Source organism: Oncorhynchus masou, chromosome 6 (genome assembly GCF_036934945.1).
Source record: "Oncorhynchus masou masou isolate Uvic2021 chromosome 6, UVic_Omas_1.1, whole genome shotgun sequence".
Lineage (NCBI taxonomy): Eukaryota > Metazoa > Chordata > Actinopteri > Salmoniformes > Salmonidae > Oncorhynchus > Oncorhynchus masou.
Genome location: NC_088217.1, coordinates 66,780,555 through 66,800,360, shown reverse-complemented (window position 1 = coordinate 66,800,360; position 19,806 = coordinate 66,780,555). Strand labels below are relative to the sequence as shown.

The 19,806-nt window shown below is 45.3% G+C and overlaps 1 protein-coding gene across 2 annotated transcripts in view; it reads right to left on the bottom strand.

Moving 5' to 3' along the window:
• Positions 1-19,806, bottom strand: part of pard3ba (par-3 family cell polarity regulator beta a) — a 174,945-nt gene that overhangs the window by 37,602 nt on the left and 117,537 nt on the right. For both annotated transcript variants that reach the window (XM_064969419.1, XM_064969420.1), the window contains one exon: positions 15,880-16,087. In XM_064969419.1, coding sequence (XP_064825491.1) covers positions 15,880-16,087 — 208 coding nt within the window. The remainder of the gene's footprint in view (positions 1-15,879; positions 16,088-19,806) is intronic.

Genomic DNA, 19,806 nt, shown 5'->3' with positions numbered 1-19,806 from the left:
GATGGCATATCGCCGCAGAATGTTGTGGTAGCCATGCTGGTTAAGTGTGCCTTGAATTCTAAATAAATCACTGACAGTGTCACCAGCAAAGAACCCCCATACCATCACACCTCCTCCTCCATGCTTCACAATGGGAACCACACATGTGGAGATCTTTTGTTTCAACTGCCGTGTCGGTAAACGGATGATCTCAAATTTGGACTCCAGACCAACGGAAAGATTTCCACCAGTCTAATGTCCTTTACTCGTGTTTCTTGGCCCAAGCAAGTCACTTCTTATTATTGGTGTCCTTTAGTAGTGGTTTCTTTGCAGCAATTCGACCTAATCACGCAGTCTCCTCTGAACAGTTGATGTTGAGATGTGTCTGTTACTTGAACTCTGTAAAGCATTTGTTTGGGCTGCAATCTGAGGTGCCATTAACTCTAATGAACTTATCCTCTGCAGCAGAGGGAACTCTGGGTCTTCCTTGCCTGTGGCGGTCATCATGAGAGCCAGTTTCATCATAGCGCTTGATGGTAATTGAAATTTTCTAGATTGACTGACCTTGATGTTGTTTCTCTTTGCTTATTTGAGTTGTTCTTGACCTAATAAGGACTTCTGTATACCACCCCTACCTTGTCACAACTGATTGGAAATTCCACAAATTGACTTAACAAGGCACACCTGTTAATTGAAATGCATTCTAGGTGACTACCTCATGAAGCTCGTTTAGAGAATGCCAAGACTGTGCAAAGCTGTCAAAGGCAAAGGGTGGCAAAGGGTGGCTACTTCAAAGAATCTCAAATATAAAATATAATATAAAGTGTTTAACACTTTTTTGGTTACTACATGATTCCATTTGTGTTAATTCATAGTTTTGATGTCTTCCCTATTACCCTACAATGTGGAAAGTAGTAAAAAATAAAGAAAAACAAAGAAATTAGTAGGTGTGTCCAAACCTTTGACTGGTACTGTACGCATGTGCACACACAGATACCATGACGACCACACACATGCACTAGCGTACACACACACACACGTTAGCAATTCACAGCAGAGAAACACTGCCCATCGCTCACACAAACACTATTACACACATAAGAACCAAATTCACTCCTACATGTTTATTAGCGCCTTTTCCTCTAGTACAATGGTTAAAGGTTGGTGATAATGCAGTGTGATCATTTGCTAGAGTGGGTTAATGCAGTGGGTGTGAGTTGGAAATGTGGTTGAGATGATGATTAACTGGTATTAATATACAGTATGTATTCTGAAGTGATACGACATGCTGACAGACAGAGGTGAGTGCGTGTAGCTCCGGGGTGAAGTTTCCCCTCGGTACAGACCTAGGATCAGTTTCCCATCCCCCTATCCTAACTTTAACCATGAGCGGGGAAAACGCAAAATGGACCCAGGGTCAGCATCTATCTGACCCCCCCAAAAAATATTTTCTCACATATACTGTACAAAAATATAAAATGCAACCTGGTAAATATGCCCTAATCTATGGATTTCACATGACTGGGCAGTGCCGCCCACTCACTTGGGAGCCAGGCCCAGCCAATCAGAAATAGTTTTCCCCCAACAAAATAGCTTTATTACAGACACAAATACTCCTCGGATACTCCTTGTGTTGTGTGACAAAACTGCACATTGTGCACCTGTATAATGATCAAGCTGTTTAATCAGCTTCCTGATATACCACACCTGGTCAGGTGGACGGATTTTCTTGGCAAAGGAAAAATGCTCAAGAACAGGATGTAAACAAATTTGTGCATTTGAGAGAAATAACATTAGAGAAATACGCTTTTTGTGCATATGGAACATTTATGGTATCTTTTAATTCAACACTTTACATGTTGCAAACCAGGACTTGTAATCACAAAACATCAGTGGGAGTGCTGATCTAGAAACAGATCTCCCCTCCAATCATTTGGACGCAAAAGGCAAAACTGATCCTCGACAGCACACTGTGGTTACGGGCCCGAAAGTGTTTTTGCCCTCCAGTCACGGAGTTGAATCACATGTCGCTCTCAAGCTTCCGAAGGGACACTCAACCAAAACACGGTTCTCTGATCCACTAACTATTCCCCCAATGGCCTTCACAGGCAGCAAGACATACAAATCCATGGAAGAATTCACATATCTTTATTACACAATGGGTGTTCTGTCAGGTAGAGTATGTCTGGTCTTATAGCCCCATGTTACCAGGGGCATGGCCTGGGGGCAAATCTGCCACAACCCTTTCCGATGGGGGCCGCATTCAGCAGAAAACATCCAGATAGAAACACATGATTGTAGAACAAACAACACCTCTGTGACATATAGAATAAGAAATCATGACGTTTCTAGAAATATATGTAAAACAAACACGCCTCTTTGACGTAGAGAAGAAGGGATCGCAATCAGCTCTATTCATGACATTTCTATCTGCGACTTTTGCTTATGCTGAACGCGACTGCGGTGTTTGGTGTGTGCCTGTGCGTGCGAGTCAGCTCCCTGCCGAGTCCAATCTGATGTCTGTGTTCAGCTCATTAGGGACAGGGGGCCTGTCTTAATTCTTGTCACTGGCTCTTCTCATTACAGCCCCGAGGGGGACATGGTGTGAATGGCAACCCTGATGGAAGACAGAAGACACACTCAAATCAGCCGAGGGTCACTGCACTGCTGCTGGATCGCCAGATTGGAGGGGAATTTATCACGTAATGTAACAGTATTTTAGCCTTTTCACTTTTGCACCTGATCCAGGTGCATGGGTTAGTCCTAAGCCATATTTTTCCAGCGTCAGCTTGGCCTTTTAAAATTATAGACAGGGAGGACCTGATCCTCGATCAGCAAACTACTCTAAGATGCTTGATAACACTTCTTCAAGCCCAAATAGCCTATCATTGCTTCCCGTACAACCTGCAGACACTGAATCACTGTCAGAAGAACAGTACTATGAATGGGTGAAATGATTGCCCATTCTTAGCATGGGGTTGGCAGTAGTATCTATTTCACAAACACTTCAATGACACTGGCAGTCTGGCCCTCCATGAGAGAAGTGAGCCCGTCCCTCTCTTTCACACAGTAGTGCGTGTGTGATGGAAGCCGACAGCTGGCCTGATCATTATGTCTACATAAATTAGAGCATCTCTCACTTCTAGACAGAGAGAGAGACAGACAGACAGAGAGAGAGACAGACAGACAGAGAGAGAGACAGACAGACAGAGAGAGAGAGAGACAGACAGACAGACAGATACAGGGAGAGAGACAGAGAGACAGAGAGACAGAGAGAGAGACAGACAGACAGACATAGAGAGAGACAGAGAGACAGAGAGAGATAGAGACAGAGAGATAGAGAGAGACTCACAATTAGATAGACGCTGAGTGTACAAAACATTAAGAACCAATTTCTAATATTTAGAGCCGCCCCCTTTTCCCTTCAGAACAGCCTCAATTCGTCTGGGCATGAACTCTGCAAGGTGTCGATTGCGTCCGACAGGGATTCTTGCCCATGTCGACTCCAATGCTTCCCACAGTTGTGGGGAGTTGGCTGGGTGGCCTTTGGCTGGTGGACCATTCTTGACACACACGGGAAACTGTCGAGTGTTTCATATCACACGGGAAACTGCAGATTTTCGTATCATCATTACCATCCTTCTCTAATTCCAGGTTGTACGGTATTACTGGCATAGCACACAAGGGGGCACTAAAATCACAAGAAAAACCTTTTGGCCTTCTATTACCAGAATGCTAACAAAATGTGAAAAATCTAATAGCGAAATTACATCGACGCTGTTAGCTAAATGCTAATGAGAGAAAACGAACAAAGCAATTGCAAACACAGGCAAATCCAGCTCATAAAGTTATACAAGCACAGCTAGTAGCTACTGAATGTGTAGACCTTTTCAAGCTTAAGTTAACAAGAGAAATTGTGCAAATGAACACCTGTGATTCATTATTTCCTGAAAGGAAGAGCAGCATGGGTACATGGAGCAAATGGGAGACAAACAGATTGCAGAAAGCCATTATAAAATATCTGATGGCAAACATTTAGCAGTGAATTGCATACAAACACGTAACCGGCGGAACTGTTCTGAGGAACTATGGCAAGCTTCATAATGTAAAATGATGTGGCAGGTGCACAAGTTGACGGCAAGTACTAATTTAAAATGTATTGAAAACCATCCCGTGTCCTTTCCCAAATAACCCGGTATGCAGTATACCGCCCAAGCCTATCCAGCCGCATTGCGGTTCTTGACACAATCAAACCGGTGTGCCATACCCTGTTCAAAGACACTTAAATCTTTTGAATCGTCGATTCACCCTCTGAATGGCACACATACACAATCTGTGCCATCAAAGCCTAAAAAATCCTTCTTTAACCGGTCTCCTAACCTTCATCGAGACTGATTGAAGTGGATTTAACAAGTAACATCCATAAGGGATCATAGTTTCACCTGGATTCACCTGGTCAAGGAAAGAGCATGTTCCTGATGTTTTGTACACTAAGTGTATGTACCTGCCGTGGTGGAAGGTACAAACCCATTTCCCCTCCATCATCATTTTTCACTCCTTCATTTCGCTAATCTCTCCCTCTCCCCTTTCCTCAGCATTTCTTTCCCCAAGACAATCAGGTGGTGTGGAGATCTGAATTGGTGGTCAGACTTGAAGTCGGATTCGCTATAAGACAACGACAAACAAAAAAACGCATCGAGCGAGACAGAATCCAGCTCCGAACAATATCGCTGTGTAACTTTGTCCTTAGCAATCATGTTCGTTCAGAAATACGCATGCAATTTCTCATTGTTGTTTCCTGTTCTCGTTTGATGCCGAGACACCACTCTGTGTGGGAAAGCTCCCTGGGAGCCACACACAGCCGCACAAAGAGTGGGAGATCTCATTTAAAAAAAACACACAACACCTTCATCATAGCACTGGCTGCATTACCTTCTCATAATGGTGTAAGATGGATGCTCTGGGTTACTGGGTCATTGGTGTCGCGGTTTAATGTGATCCTACTGTCACAAGGGGCCAAACGGAACCATTAGTAGCAGAGCGCTCTCATCATTAGTCTGCCTCTGCCGGTGTGCCAGAATCACCAGAATGGCTCTTGGGTCTACGACAGTGACACTCCTTGTGAGAGGAAATGAAGAAACTAGAACCAATATCCCCAAAATGTCCAAGTATGACAAGACAAAAGACTGTCCGGTTGAGTCCCAGTGAAAATCAGCTTTTTTGGAAGGCGCCTTGCCTCATCATCTTAATCACCTCTTCCAGAAGCTTCTCCATGCTCATTACATGACATTCTGAGGAAGTGGGTGAGAGAAGGGGGGAAGGGGGTAGAAGAGGAAAAGAAAAGGATTGTGTCTTCTTTCTAATGAGGTTCAAAACACAGTGAGATCACAGACAGCCTGGGTGATGTAATTGCCCTGCGACCTGTGGAATAGGCTCCCTGGGGAGGGAGGGAGGGAGGGAGGGAGGGGAAAAATAGGGAGAAACAGAGACGGAGACAGAGGTATAAGGGAGGGGGAGGGAAATAGACAGAGTAAGGAAACATACTGTAGCCTATTTACCAGTATGTGTGCTAGACTCATTTCCTCCATTATCATCCGTGGTTGGCAGCTCAGGAAATGAAGCTGGTTTTATTTTTTTACCGTGTGACAACAAGCAGAGAGCAGGGAGTGGTAAATAAATAGGCTTCCATCAGCGCTGTTGGATGGGGCCAGTGGGAAACTGGTCACCGGTGAAGCGCTAACGACTAGCTAAACAGCCATTCAGTCGGCAAGAGTGATGGTGTCAGGAGACAGTTTTACAGTCTGTCTGTCGGGTCTGTCAGGGGAGTTCATTGACGACGCCTGTCATCTATGATGGAATTGATTGAGGCTAACAGCTGAGATGTGCCCGCAGTGCGTCTGGTGTTACATATGCAATACGCATGCAAGCATGTGTACACACACTGCGGACACGCGCACACTTCCAGTTTCATGCACGCACGCACACACACACACAGACATTGTTCCAGGTGGGTAGGCCTGACCTCTTAGGCCAGCTGAAGCACCGCACACACACACACACACACACACACACACACACACACACACACACACACACACACACACACACACACACACACAGAGAGAGAGAGAGAAATACACATATGATGATATACCCATTCCTACACATTCCAGAGGATGAGGAGTTGATCACCTATAAAGAAGCGGGGATAATGCCTTGCAAAATATGCATCTGCCTTTGAGTACCAAAATAACAAGCTGGGAGAGAAAGAGCGAGAACGACAATGAGAGAGAGAGAGAGCGAGAGATAGGAGACAGAAGAGAGAGAGAGAGAAGACAGAGAGAGAGAGAAAGAGAGCAAATGGAGAATGAACGAGAGAATGAGGGAGAGAGAGAGAAAATGAGAAAGAAAGAGAGAGGGGGAGGGATAAGCCAAAGCTCCCATGAAAGTGTGGCACGGCTGGAGCTTAGAAATAGAGAGAACAGTGAGGCTTCCAGAGGCGGCGAGAGAGATAGAGAGAGAGAGAACACTTCATCTCACAGCCTATAAATGTTATCACGGTAATTAGATTGCTGTGTGTATTTTCTACCGGTACCTCGGTGGAGTTGGAAGTTTTGGAAGCCAGAGAGACAAGTAGGGATGAGTTCAATTAGAAACAACATAAAGAGGTGTGATGTAACAGGGGCTCTTTGGTGTTTTCTGGTACAGAACACTGGAATACTGCAGTAGTGTACATCACGCAGAGGACAGTTAAAGAAGCTTGAAGTGTAAAAGTATGTTGAGAAATAATTTAAAACGCTCCTTCTAAAAGCAGGGGGTCATATCACTCTCATTTGTGTTTCTTTTTCTTCCATTCGGAAACACAGACAAGCACACAGAACTCAGCCACCCTCCACACACTTCCTCACTATACCCCACTCTACCACCTTCTTCCCCCGATTGACAGCGTGAGAAGCTAATCACAGCTTCTTCCTGGCAGCAGAAAGCTACGCCCCCCCCTTCAATAATTAAAACAGTCTCTCTCGTCTCTCATTCCCACTGGGCATAATTAAATCTATTTATCTTATTTCTCTCCATACTGCAGCAGGCGGCGGCAATTTGGGCTAAATCACCTCCCATTAACACTTCGTATTAAGAGTTATACGACCAAATAGATCAAAACCACCCTCCCGGAAGAATCTATTGCCGTTAGAACCGCCACTGCTGTCGAGCAATAAAAACGGTGTTGAAGCGAGCTTCGAGTGAAACGCCGATTAGTTCAGCTGTAGGCCAATAATGTACCGTGTTGTTATTGATTTACCAGTTTCTCGCTGGATGCAATGTGCATGCAAGCACACGCACACATGCGTGCGCCCGCAACACATCCGGCTGCATGGACATCCAATAGCACGCCCAGACCAAATCTAGACAAACAGGAGCCTCCGGGTGCACAGTCGAAAAAATGAAAACAACACAAAGTGTGAAGAGAATAGGGAATGGAAGACGAACCAGGGAAGTAAGCAGATAGTGAGTTGAGCGAGACGAGACGGAGAAAGACGTTTTCGGGGTGTGAGGTCTGACTGGTGTGATAGATCATGTTCTCAGGAGTGTCTTCATTAATGTGGGAAGAGTGTGTACGTGTGAAGTGAAAGGTGTATGGTGTGTCTGTGAGAAAAGTGAAAGGTGTGTGTGTGTGTGTGTGTGTGTGTGTGTGTGTGTGTGTGTGTGTGTGTGTGTGTGTGTGTGTGTGTGTGTGTGAAAAGTGAAAGGCGTGTGTGTGTGTGTGTGTGTGTGTGTGTGTGTGGGCATCTTTAAACAGGGTCTGGCCAGTCTCGGGTGTAATGCCATGTCAATCAGACTGCTTAGCCCGAGAGAGGGATGAGAGGAGAGAGGCGCTCCCTCTCTGACGGTCACAGAGTGAGAGATGTATCTGTCACCCAAGGGCGGCACGTGAAATATGGGCTTTATTTTAGTTGTTTGCGTTTCTGATTTCTGGCATATTTTAACGATTCATGCACAAAGCACTAGCTCCAGGCAATTTGTCTTGTCTCCTTTTCTCCCCACTTCTGTCAAAAACAAATGAATATTTAACGAGTCAGTTACACGTCTTACTTTCACACTCATTTGGGAGGGAGAGAGTGATCTTTGGTGTGTGTGTGTGTGTGTGTGCATGCGTTTGTGTGTGTTCATCTGTGTGTGTGTGTGTGTGTGTTCATCTGTGTGTGTGTGTGTGTGTGTGTGTGTGTGTGTGTGTGTGTTCATCTGTGTGTGTGTGTGTTCATCTGTGTGTGTGTGTGTGTGTGTGTGTGTGTGTGTTTATCCAAGCACTGTTTGAGCCAGACATTGAGTCCAGGACAGCACACAGAATCCGGGATGAAGAGATACCGTTGGGTGAGAGTGACTGATCAAAAGGTCCCAGTTAGAACGACTCCATCCAGACTACTAAAGGTGCTGAGGATTCAGACACACCAGAACAATGACATAGACCCAAACAAGCAGTGAGCAGGTGTAATGAAAGACAGAGGGGGAGGAAAGAGAGAATGTGTGTGACAGAGAAAGGGAAAAGAGAGAGCGAGAGAAAGAGGCACCATTGGCCAGCCAATAATTGCACTGCACTTTGATTTCAAAACAAGTAGTCCAAGGAAGAAAATGAGAGAAGAAAGAAGTGTGACCCTCCATATCCCCAACTCCCCCCTGCAGACAGCATTCCTACCCCATGAAAAGGGCAGGATTAGAGGTTAACGTGCTGTGACCACTCCTGCCCTTCTCCTTAGACCTCATAAGAGCCACTTAATCTTTTCCTGTGAGGGAGGAATGTCACACACACACACACACACACACACACACACACACACAGCCTGGGACGGACAGATGGCCGGCAGACACCTAATGGCAGAGGAAGCCCATCGATCACATTGAGCTTGATGACGGGATGGCGGCCATTGGAAGAGGTGTAATCGCTTCCTGGCATCCTTTGCTGCTGGATGAAGATAGAGTGAATGACCTGCAGCAATGAGATCAGATGACCAATAAAAGGTGACAACTTCTTGATGGCTCAATCGGCTTTTTTGCCATTGGTCGATGAGCCTCCATGTTGCTGGATGAAGGTCTGTGGATCAGATGACCAGGAGACAACTTCCTGATAGGTCAACGGGCTTCTTACATTGGTTGAAGAAGTCTAAATGAGCTTCTTTCATTGGTGGATCAGCCTCCATGAAGACATAGGCCATGATTAACAGAATCAAAACCGTGATGCATCATGGGTGAATTGTGACCGATCTACAAATAATATTGAGTAGTTATTTATGATGCAAGGAGACTCGTAGATCAGGCAGTCTCGACTCGCCTGCAACGCCAAACAGCCAGATAAGTGAAGGACCTGAAGTGCTGGAGATCAGATGACCAGGAGACAACTCCCCGATGGGAGCTCAATGAGCTGCTTTCATTGGTCGATGATGAGCATCCGTCGTCTGAGGTTGACCCGTGTTTTCGTCTAGCCATATTGATATGTCTGGAATATCCAGACGTCCATATATACTTATCCTGAAGCCATTTGTCTCGTTATCCATCATCGTACATGCCAATATATTGCACTGAATCCGGGATTTGACATAAAAGGACTTGAACCCACTGCCCTTTGTTTTGTCAGGCCAAAGCCCAAGCCATTACCCCAAGAGGTCCAAACCTCTTGACATAGACAAATGGTGTTGTACTAAGGGAGCTACGCCCTACTAAGGGAGCTACGCCCTACTAAGGGAGCTACGCCCTACTAAGGGAGCTACGCCCTACTAAGGGAGCTACGCCCTACTAAGGGAGCTACGCCTTACTAGGGGAGCTACGCCCTACTAGGGGAGCTACGCCCTACTAAGGGAGCTACGCCTTACTAAGGGAGCTACGCCCTACTAAGGGAGCTACGCGCTACAGGAAAGAAGAAGCCTGCCTGTTTAGTAGCTGATATATATGCATGGGGATTTTCCTTTCTTCGGCTGTTTTTTTGTTCTTCTTCCAAAATCCCTCTAATGCTTGATTGACAGGTCACCACAGCAACAAGTAAATGACCAAATCATTTCAGGAAGCAGTCCAACATGAAACAAAACATACATCTCATTTGTTTTTCTCGGGCTGTGCACCTCGATAGCGCGACCCTCTGTTGACGTCCATAGGAAAGTTAGAAATTAGAATTGCGCCATGTCAGAGCTATAGGATACAGGATGCGCCGTGCCTCAGAACGACAAACATTTTCAGGGATGAGGCAATTTGGCTGGTGGTTGCTGGTGGACATTGGACTGGTTTTTAAATTAACATTCCATAAATCTGAAGAAGAAAAAAAACTATGGAATGAAAACTACTGCCCTGAGTACTCAAAGATTATAGTTATAGTAAATCCTTTCCCCACAGGATGAGTGGTGAGACAAACTTGGGTGTAAATACAACCTGCAAACAGACGCACAAAAAAAAACACAGACAAAAACATCTCCAAGACAACTTGACATGTTTTCAAGGTCAACAAATCCCCTCCTGTGAGGACAAAAAGCCACCGGCCTTCAAAGCGTCAACAAGGTCAACCCATGACGTGAGCAAACCATGACAAACTGAGCTAACAACATTACGGTTAAGAGAAACATCTCAGCTTCAGCTCGTCACACCTTAATGTCACCGACACGTAAACACATCTAAACACGTCCTACAACTCCAGCAGCACTCTAGTCCACTTACAAGAACTAGTCTCAACTCACCCAAGGTGTGCCCTTGCACACACTCTGTCATGGATTTAAAAGTATTGGATTGGTGTAAGCATTGGCCGGAGTTATCCACAATTGTCAAATCCACGATGGAAAAAGTGCAAGTGGACACTTCGGAAAAAGTGCAAGTGGACACTTCGGGAGAAGGGTGGCAAATCGGGATGCAGGCCATATATGGGGGGGAGATTTACAGTAGGTCTGAGGAGGGTGTGGTCTGTCTATGGCACCCATCCTTTAGGACAACACAACCACATACTGGGCTTTTTGATGGAAATGATGGAAACTGGCCCCGCTAATTGGCTTGGTTCCCTGTCGGATTTCATCCGTCCCCGGAAAGAGGGAGAGAAAGAGAGGAAAGAGGATCGACGCGAGCGGAGGGGGATTTGTAAACAGCGGCTCAGCGCGCAAGGCTTTCATGTCCCCAAATTGGCAATAGCAGTGGGGACGGCCGTGTCCTGTCTGTCTGTCACACTGAAGGCCTTAGTGACAGCCACTGAGCCGGAGTGACGGGCAGAAGGGGAGGGGAGGGTGACGGAGAGAGGAAGCACAACTGTATAAGGACACGCACACACACAGCTCACAGGAAAGTGCCTGTTATGGAAGCTGTGACCAGGCAGACGAGTAAATACAACTAACTTACAGCCACACAAATACACAGACAAATGTACGGATACATGCACACACACAGGCCGTGTCATGAATCGGTCTTAACTACTACTTACTAAACAAAATACTGTGTACTTATAATACCAAATAAAATGACGGGTTGGGTACAACAAATATCATCATACTAGACTCACCCTTACTGAGAATGCGTCCACTGATGCGCAATTGTGGAGGTCTGGTGCCATTCATTCCTTTTGGCACAACGAGTCTCCTTATGGGTAATTCCTTGGTAACACAAAGAGACGGAGACTCCGATTTTTTTACTTTAATATAGAAGCCAAACAAAAACCAATGATCGCAAAGTTGAACTAAATTCTTGCAACTATTAGAATGTTATATATATGGGGGATACAATCTTCCCAGCTCTGCAGATTCTGCTGTGAGGAGGCAGAGTCATTAGATCATTTATTTTGGTATTGTCCATTGTCCAGCTCGTTTTTGGTCACAGGTCCAGGAATGGCTGAAGAATTGCAACATTTGCCTAGAACTAACGCTGCAGACAGCAATACTGGGTGATTAGAAACACCATAGTCAATCAATCAATAATATAATAATTATTTTACCAACATTTTTTATTTATAATTTACAATCTGTATAATCCATGAGAATAGGAAGGTTCAATTCTTTTGTGAAGCATCACAGCACAAATATATGGCAAATAGAAATCCAAAATGGATAATGTTGAGAGATAGATGGGAGAGGTTGAATGGAGCTGAAGGGTGGGACTAATAGCAAGATAAAACATGGAAAACATACGGGGCCTGTAAACTGTATATAGGTTCAGAAATTTGTGAAATAGCACAGTTCCAAATAGAAATCAAACTGGATGGACATCAGAAATAGAGGGAGGACTAAAAACAAACAAAAAATAACTATTGTAAAATAGACTGTGTATGTAAAATGTGTATAAGATGTATAAATTGAAGGTAAAAGCCGAAGTGTTTATTAGTTAAGTCCATTTGGGGGATCGGTGGAAGGGTTAGAGGGGAAATAATAATAAAGGTATATTCTTTAAAAAAGTATGTATGTCTATATAGGTATGTGTATGTATATATGTGTATATGTATTCATGTGCATATGGATATATATATTTACCCCAAAAATATATGGGGGATTGGAAATGATGCAGACAATTACATTGATGGAACCAATATTCTTTCCTCAATATTTAGCTAATCCAACCCTTAAGGGAAAAAATAAAAAGAAGTTGAACCATGTACCTCTATACACAAAAACAACTTTCATCATATTTCCACTGAACGTTTCACAAAAACACATTTACATGAAGAACAGCGCAGAGGCACATTTTGGGAACAGAATGACGGCACAAACAGCACAAACTGTCATTCCGTCCCCCAAACTCTGCATCTGCGCTGTTCTTCAGGTCATTTAAAAAATATATTTTATATGGGGGGAAATTGTTAAAAGTAGTCCTTGTGCGTAGAGTTAATGTTTGTTTAACTTTGCAATGATTGGTTTTTGGTTTAACATATATTTTAAGGTGAAAAATCTTTGTAACTGTGGAACTGCTCTCACCTGACTATTATATCTTTATCAGATGCTGTCAAACACACGTGGGTCAGAAAAGACGATTTCTTTCCTTAATAGCATGCAGCGAAATCGTACGAGATGAAAATCTGAAATGAGTATGACATCTTGGCATTTGAAGCACACAAAACCTTATAAATGTCACATACTATAAAACTTCCTATTTTCGCATACCCAATCAGCCTACTATTGAGAACACAATTACGGGTTGGGTTATTCGGGCCCTGCCAGCCGGATAGAGTCAGGAAGAGGACCTCAAAACAGGCAGACTCGTGTTGACAGGACCATTGAGACACCTCAACATACAGAAAATGTAGACATCTTGCACATATACCCATGAGAATATGTAGTCGTTTCTAGGCTCCCACCGGCACTTTGAAAAAGCTGCCCCACCAGTCTCTGTACTGAACATACTGTACACATCTTTCACAAGAGCCTATGAGAGAGTGTACTGTATATGTATGCACACGGTGAGGAGTCTCACGTGGCTGACGAGTAATGTGGCTGATCTTCAAAAGGCCCGTCAATGCCGAAACTCCCTCAGGCGGTTCGCTCAGCAAGGACACTTCAATCTCTACTATTGTAGGTACCGAAGGGACAACCAGTCATCTCGCATCGAAGACTGTCTTTTTGGCTGGGGGGGGGGGGGGATTTGAATATGAAGTGTGTAGGAGTGCGTGGATGGCGGGGGTGGCGGTGGGGGGAGTGCAGCTGCGATGGAAGTATCAACTAGATTTTGTGAATGCGGAGACCATACTGTTGTCCTCTCGGAATGAGAGAACTGACGACATTAAAAAGAAAAGGGAACAAAAAAGAGGGAGTGAGCGAAATATAGAAACTCAGGACAAAGAAAGAGCAATATAAAGAGAAACATGCAATAATATGGGCACTGTCAGTATTTTGATTTCAGAATAGCCCTGTTGAGTCCAAATAAATCCAAATGGATTGTGGAAGTCCTGCCTACACACACAAACAAAGGATCTGGCCACGCCAAAAATAATACAGTACGTGCATAACAATAGCGGCCATAAGAAAAATACATCAGTCCTGCTACACGCTTTCGATCAGTGGGGAATTGAAATCACGTGTCTTTTAATTTTTCCCAGTTTGAAATACTGCCTTCAGAGTAAAACAACATTTGTGATCTACAATTACATTGGATGTGTTTCTAATGGCACCCGGTTCCCGATATAGTGCACTCCTTTTGACCATAGCCCTATGGGCCCTGGTCAAAAGTAGTGCCATATATAGAGACTTGGGTGCCATTTGGGATGCAGATTTGGAGCTACGCCATATTCCAGCTAATTAAGTCATAGTTCACATGCAATCGTCAGGCCAGCGTGAACTGAGCCTGTGTTTGGTGAGAAATCTGGGAGCGTTTAAGTGTCTTGCCCTCTACTTGTGCTCCAGCTGCACTCTGCGCTTAAGGCTGCACTTGGCTGGATGTTGAATTGCAATGTAAATGTTTCCCGGAATTTTGATTCAGTCAAACGGTTCAAGAATGTCCTGGCTAAAGCCTTCAACCCAGTGAGTAGTCAGAGAGCGCACTCGGCTATGTCTCGAACAAGCTGGAGAGCGAGAGAGTGTGTGATGGAGTGTGTGTGTGTGGTGAGTGTAAGTGAGAGTGAGAGAAAGTGTGAGTGTGTGAGCATGGATGTGTGTGTGTGTGCACTTGCAAGTCTGTGTGTGTGAAGGGCCTACCGAGTGGCGCCGAGGACTAAAGCACTGCATCGGAGTTCTGAGGCGCCACGACTCTCATCGTGCTCTAGCGACTCCTTGCGGCGGGCCGGCACCTGCACGTTGACTTCGGTTTTCAGTTGGACTGTTTCTTTCGACCCATTGGTGTGGCTGGCTCCCGGGCTAAGCGAGCAGTGTGTTAAGAAGCAGTTAAGATGCATGACTCTCGACCATCGCCTCTCCCGAGTCCGTTGGGGAGTTCCAGCAATGAGACAAGATCGTAACTACTAATTGGATTTCAACAGCCCTTTCCTGTAATTGTTTGTATGCACACTGTGCCAATGTGCGTGCATTCAGACGTGTGTGTGTGCATGCACATCTGTGCGCTTGTGTGATAAGAGGTCCAATAACAACAGCCCTGTCCTGTGACCTCTCCATCTCCCACCTGCAGCCAACAACCCTCCCAGAAACCAAAAAAGTAAAAGGTTGTGTGTGTGTGTGTGTGTGTGTGTGTGTGTGTGTCCATCCTGCTACCAAGCCAGATGTTAACTGTGTACATCTCCCCACCATTAACACTGACATGCTGGAGGATTGGATTCTTATCCGAGGGCCTAAAATCGATAGACACTGATGGCATCGCAATCGAATGGCAAATGTTTGAACTTCTAATGTGTAATAACAAGACTAGATCGATAACCATCTTTTTACTATACAGTACCACATTTACCCTAAATCTCAGCAAGATCATTCTTAGCTTAGAACTAGTGCAGGGCTCTCCAACCCTATTCCTGGAGAGCTACCTTCCTGTATGTTCTCTCTCCAATCCTAGTCTAGCACACCTGATTCTAATAATTAGCTAGTTGATAACCTGAACCAAGTTAGTTTACAACTGAGTTTACAGTGAAAACCTACAGGAGGGTAGCTCTCCAGGAACAGGTTTGGAATGCCCTGTACTAGTGAAAGAAATTGTGAGATTTGTGTTAGGTGCTTATTGGGATGGTGAAAACGTTGGGTAAGTGATACTGGAATAAGCAGTGGTTGAATGACCTGAACAGTTGGAAAAGGGGAGTGCTAAAAGAGGCAAGAGTGGAACTAGAATTCAGAGATACATATTATGAAATGTAAAGAGTGGAAACATTGATCCTGTGTGGCTCAGTTGGAAGACCATGGAGCTTGCAACACTAGGGTTGTGGGCTTGATTCCCACAGGGGACCAGTACAAAAATCTATGCTCTGGATAAGAGCATCTGCTAAATTACGGAATTGTAAAATTGTAATTGGTTGCCTACCTTAAGAGCCCAAATCCTTTTTTCTTGGCCTTTTTCTCCTGGTCCTCAGAATCCTCGGTTTTCTTCTTCACTTTTTCTTTGCTTTTCTTCTCTTTCTTCTTCCCTTTGGTCTTCTTCTTCTTCTTCCCTGCCTCTGATTCAATCTGGTCCTGGCGGGATGAGCCACTGACGGGCGTGTCTCGGCCTGAGCTCTGCTCTGACAGGTCATCTGAGAGGGAGGTAGCAAAGGTTAAAAAGGTCAACTACGGCTGACGCCATTTCATCGACTGGACGATTGTTTGGTCAATAGACTGATGGTCGACCAAGATTTCTTTAGTCGAGCATTCGCAAGAAAAAAAAATATATTTCATGGTGCACAAGACACCTGTCTGATTCGTGCCTCTCTCAGTGGACTTATCCATTGCGGAGGCCACGGGGAGGGCACAGTCCATTACTCGAGAACACTGAAATTGTATATGGTAATGTAAAAATAACGCTAAATAACGCTAATGAATCTAATATTATTTTTTAACAAATGCGCTTTCTCCTGCGTTGGATACGGTCACTGTCATTGTAATAATAAACAATGTCGTTATCATTAGTAGGCTTTGTATAGTAACCACCAAGGAGCTGTAGGCTTAAGAGCACATCCAGTTTAGTCTTAATACCCTAACTTATTTAGGCCTATATTTCAATATATTGTATTTATCATTCATTCATTCATTCGTTCATGCCATCACACAGCATACGAGACGGTCATACTTTGAAATGCAATCAAGCATTTTAGTTTAAAAATGTACTAAAGGGAGTTCTGAATAATTAGCCTAAACGATAAATAAAGCGCAGTTCACCAATGCGTGCAACTGTTTTTAGTTTTCTGTAATTAGCAGAGACTCTGGTACACTTACATATTTTGTGTTGTTTACACTGTTCCAAATGGTCAGAAAAATATATAATATTCTAATCTAACAGCAACTGTTTGGCACACATAATACTCACGCAGCGCTTGCTCCTATGCCCTCCTTATTCCTGGCTTTCCAGTAGTTTCCACAACTAAGTCAAATGTCTTCCACATATCGGACATCCCCTTTCCCTCCTGAGCAAACAGTAAACATTCACCCGTTTCAGAGTTTCTTTTTCACGTCCTCCGCCTCCATTTTGCTGTCACGTGTTACTGTGTTCAGAGATGGTTCAAACCAATTTATTGCTGTGATTATGTAAAGCTATAGGTCAGGCCCTATTGGCCACATACTTATGATGCTTACATGTGTTAAGTAAAGAGAGCAACGGTTGAGGGAACAGGGAATGTTTTTACTCAACAAATTAGGGATTTCGGTAACATAACTTTTCAGTCAGAAACAAGTAATAAACTAAATGGCTGAAATGATGTTGCAGCTAACACAGTGCAATAAACATTTGCTGTGCTCTGGAGCCTTCACGCTGCAGTAGGTAGGAGAGCGAGACAACGTGTGCCAGTCACACAGGCACTCGCTGTCATTTTAATAACAGTGTGACCATCGGGCTCTTTCGAGTCATTTGTGTGTCTTAATTATTTAATCAAACAGTGTGCTTAAAGCATCAGACAAGCTCAGTGCATATGTAGTTGCTTTTGTTCAACACATTGGGTGTGTGTCAATATATGGAAAAATACGTTTCAACATTTAAAGAACAGGACGACTCTTGGTCGACCAACATTTCTTTTAGCCGGGACAGCCTTAAAGTCGACACAGATGCCATACACGCAATGAAGTAGACTTGCAGACAAACACGCACTCGTATACATCCCCCATCGCCCCTGCAGTGACTCAATACTTTGCAGCCGGGTTTCACCAACATGTCTTTTTGGGAAAGTGGGAGAGGGGGGGTGCTGCCTCCAATCTTGTAGTCAGAATCAATGGTTCCCCCTCTAAGCCTGAGGCAACCACTCCGTGAGGCCAGAGGATGAGTCAGAGGCAATTCTAGTGGTTTATGGTTCAGTTTGGATGCTCAGATGGTCACACACACACACACACAGCTCACACACACACACAGCTCACACACACACACACACAGCTCACACACACACACACACAGCTCACACACACACACACACACAGCTCACACACACACACACACAGCTCACACACAAACACACACAGCTCACACAGCTCACACACACACACACACACACAGCTCACACACACACACACACACACAGACAGATCTTTGGCTTCACATGAAAGATGTTATATAAAAAATGTGCAGCTGTGGGATTAAAAAAGTTCTCTGCCCAGAAACGCTGACTACATGTACATTGAGCCGCGAAACAGTGTGTCCTTTTGCGACCTCTGCGTTTTGCAGCGAACGTCAGCGAGTTACGCAATGGCTAAATTACTCATTATTAATATCAGCGATAAACCAAAGTTTATACAACTCATGTGTGGATATTTCTGAATAATCGGTCCAAAGGCAATTATACACTGAGTGTCCAGAACATTAGGAACACTTTAATATTGAGTTGCAAATCCTTTTGTTCTAGAAAAGTCTTAATTCGTCAGGGCATGGACCCTACAAGGTGTCAGAAGCGTTCAACAGGAATGCTGGCCCATGTTCACGCCAAAGCAACCCACCTTTGTGTCAAGTTGGCTGGATGTCCTTTGAGTAGTGGACCATTCTTGATACACACGGGAAACTGTTGAGCGTGAAAAACCCAGCAGCGCTGCAGTTCTTGACACACTCAAACCAGTGCGCTTGGCACCTACTACCATACCCCATTCAAAGGCACTTTAATATTTTGTCTTGCCCATTCATCCTCTGAATGGCACACATACACAATCCATGTCTCAAAGCTTACAAATCCTTCTTCAACCCGTCTCCTCCCCTTCATCTACACTGATTGAAGTGGATTTAACAAGTGACATCAATAAGGGATCATAGCTTTTACCTGGATTTTTATAAATGTATTTTTTATTTAACCTTTGTTTAACTAGGCAAGTCAGTTAAGAACAAATTCATATTTACAATGACGGCCTACCCTGGCCAAACCTGGACAACGCCGAGCCAATTGTGCGCCGCCCTATGCAACTCCCAATCACGGCCGGATGTGACACAGTCTGGATGGTCGGTCTATGTTATGGAAAGAACAGATGTTCCTAATGTTTTGTACAGTCAGTTTACATTAAGTTTGATCTAAAATGGCCTCAAACCATGTCAGTTGAGAAAATATGAAATGACAAAAGACTAACTTTCTTCTGAAACTTAGAAATCACCGACAGTACAGTGAAGCATCTTCCCTATTGATTTCAATGCACAAAAAAATTCTACCTACTGTAAGTGTAAGTTAAGTTACTTGGGTGAATACTTTCTGACCATTTGGGCAATAAATAAAAATACAGTGGGATAACTATCATCACTCTGATGGCCCCACAGACGCACGTCCCCTCGGCCCCACGTCCCCTCGGCCCCGCGGGCGGACGCACGTCACCTCGGACCCACGTCCCCACGGACGCACGTCCCCTCGGCCCCACGGACGCACGTCCCCACGTCCCCGCGGGCGGACGCACGTCACCTCGGACCCACGTCCCCCCGGCCCCACGGACGAACGTCACCTCGGACCCCCGGGCCCCCGGACGCACGTCCCCCCGGCCCCACGTCCCCCCGTCACCCCGGCCCCACGTCACCCCGGCCCCACGTCACCCCGGCCCCACGTCACCCCGGCCCCACGTCCCCCCGGCCCCACGTCCCCCCGGACCCACGTCCCCCCGGACGCACGGCCCCACGGACGCACGGCCCCACGGACGCACGGCCCCACGGACGCACGTCCCCCCGGCCCCACGGACGCACGTCCCCCGGCCCCACGGACGCACGTCCCCCCGGCCCCACGGACGCACGTCCCCTCGGACCCACGGACGCACGTCCCCTCGGACCCACGGACGCACGTCCCCTCGGACCCACGGACGCACGTCCCCT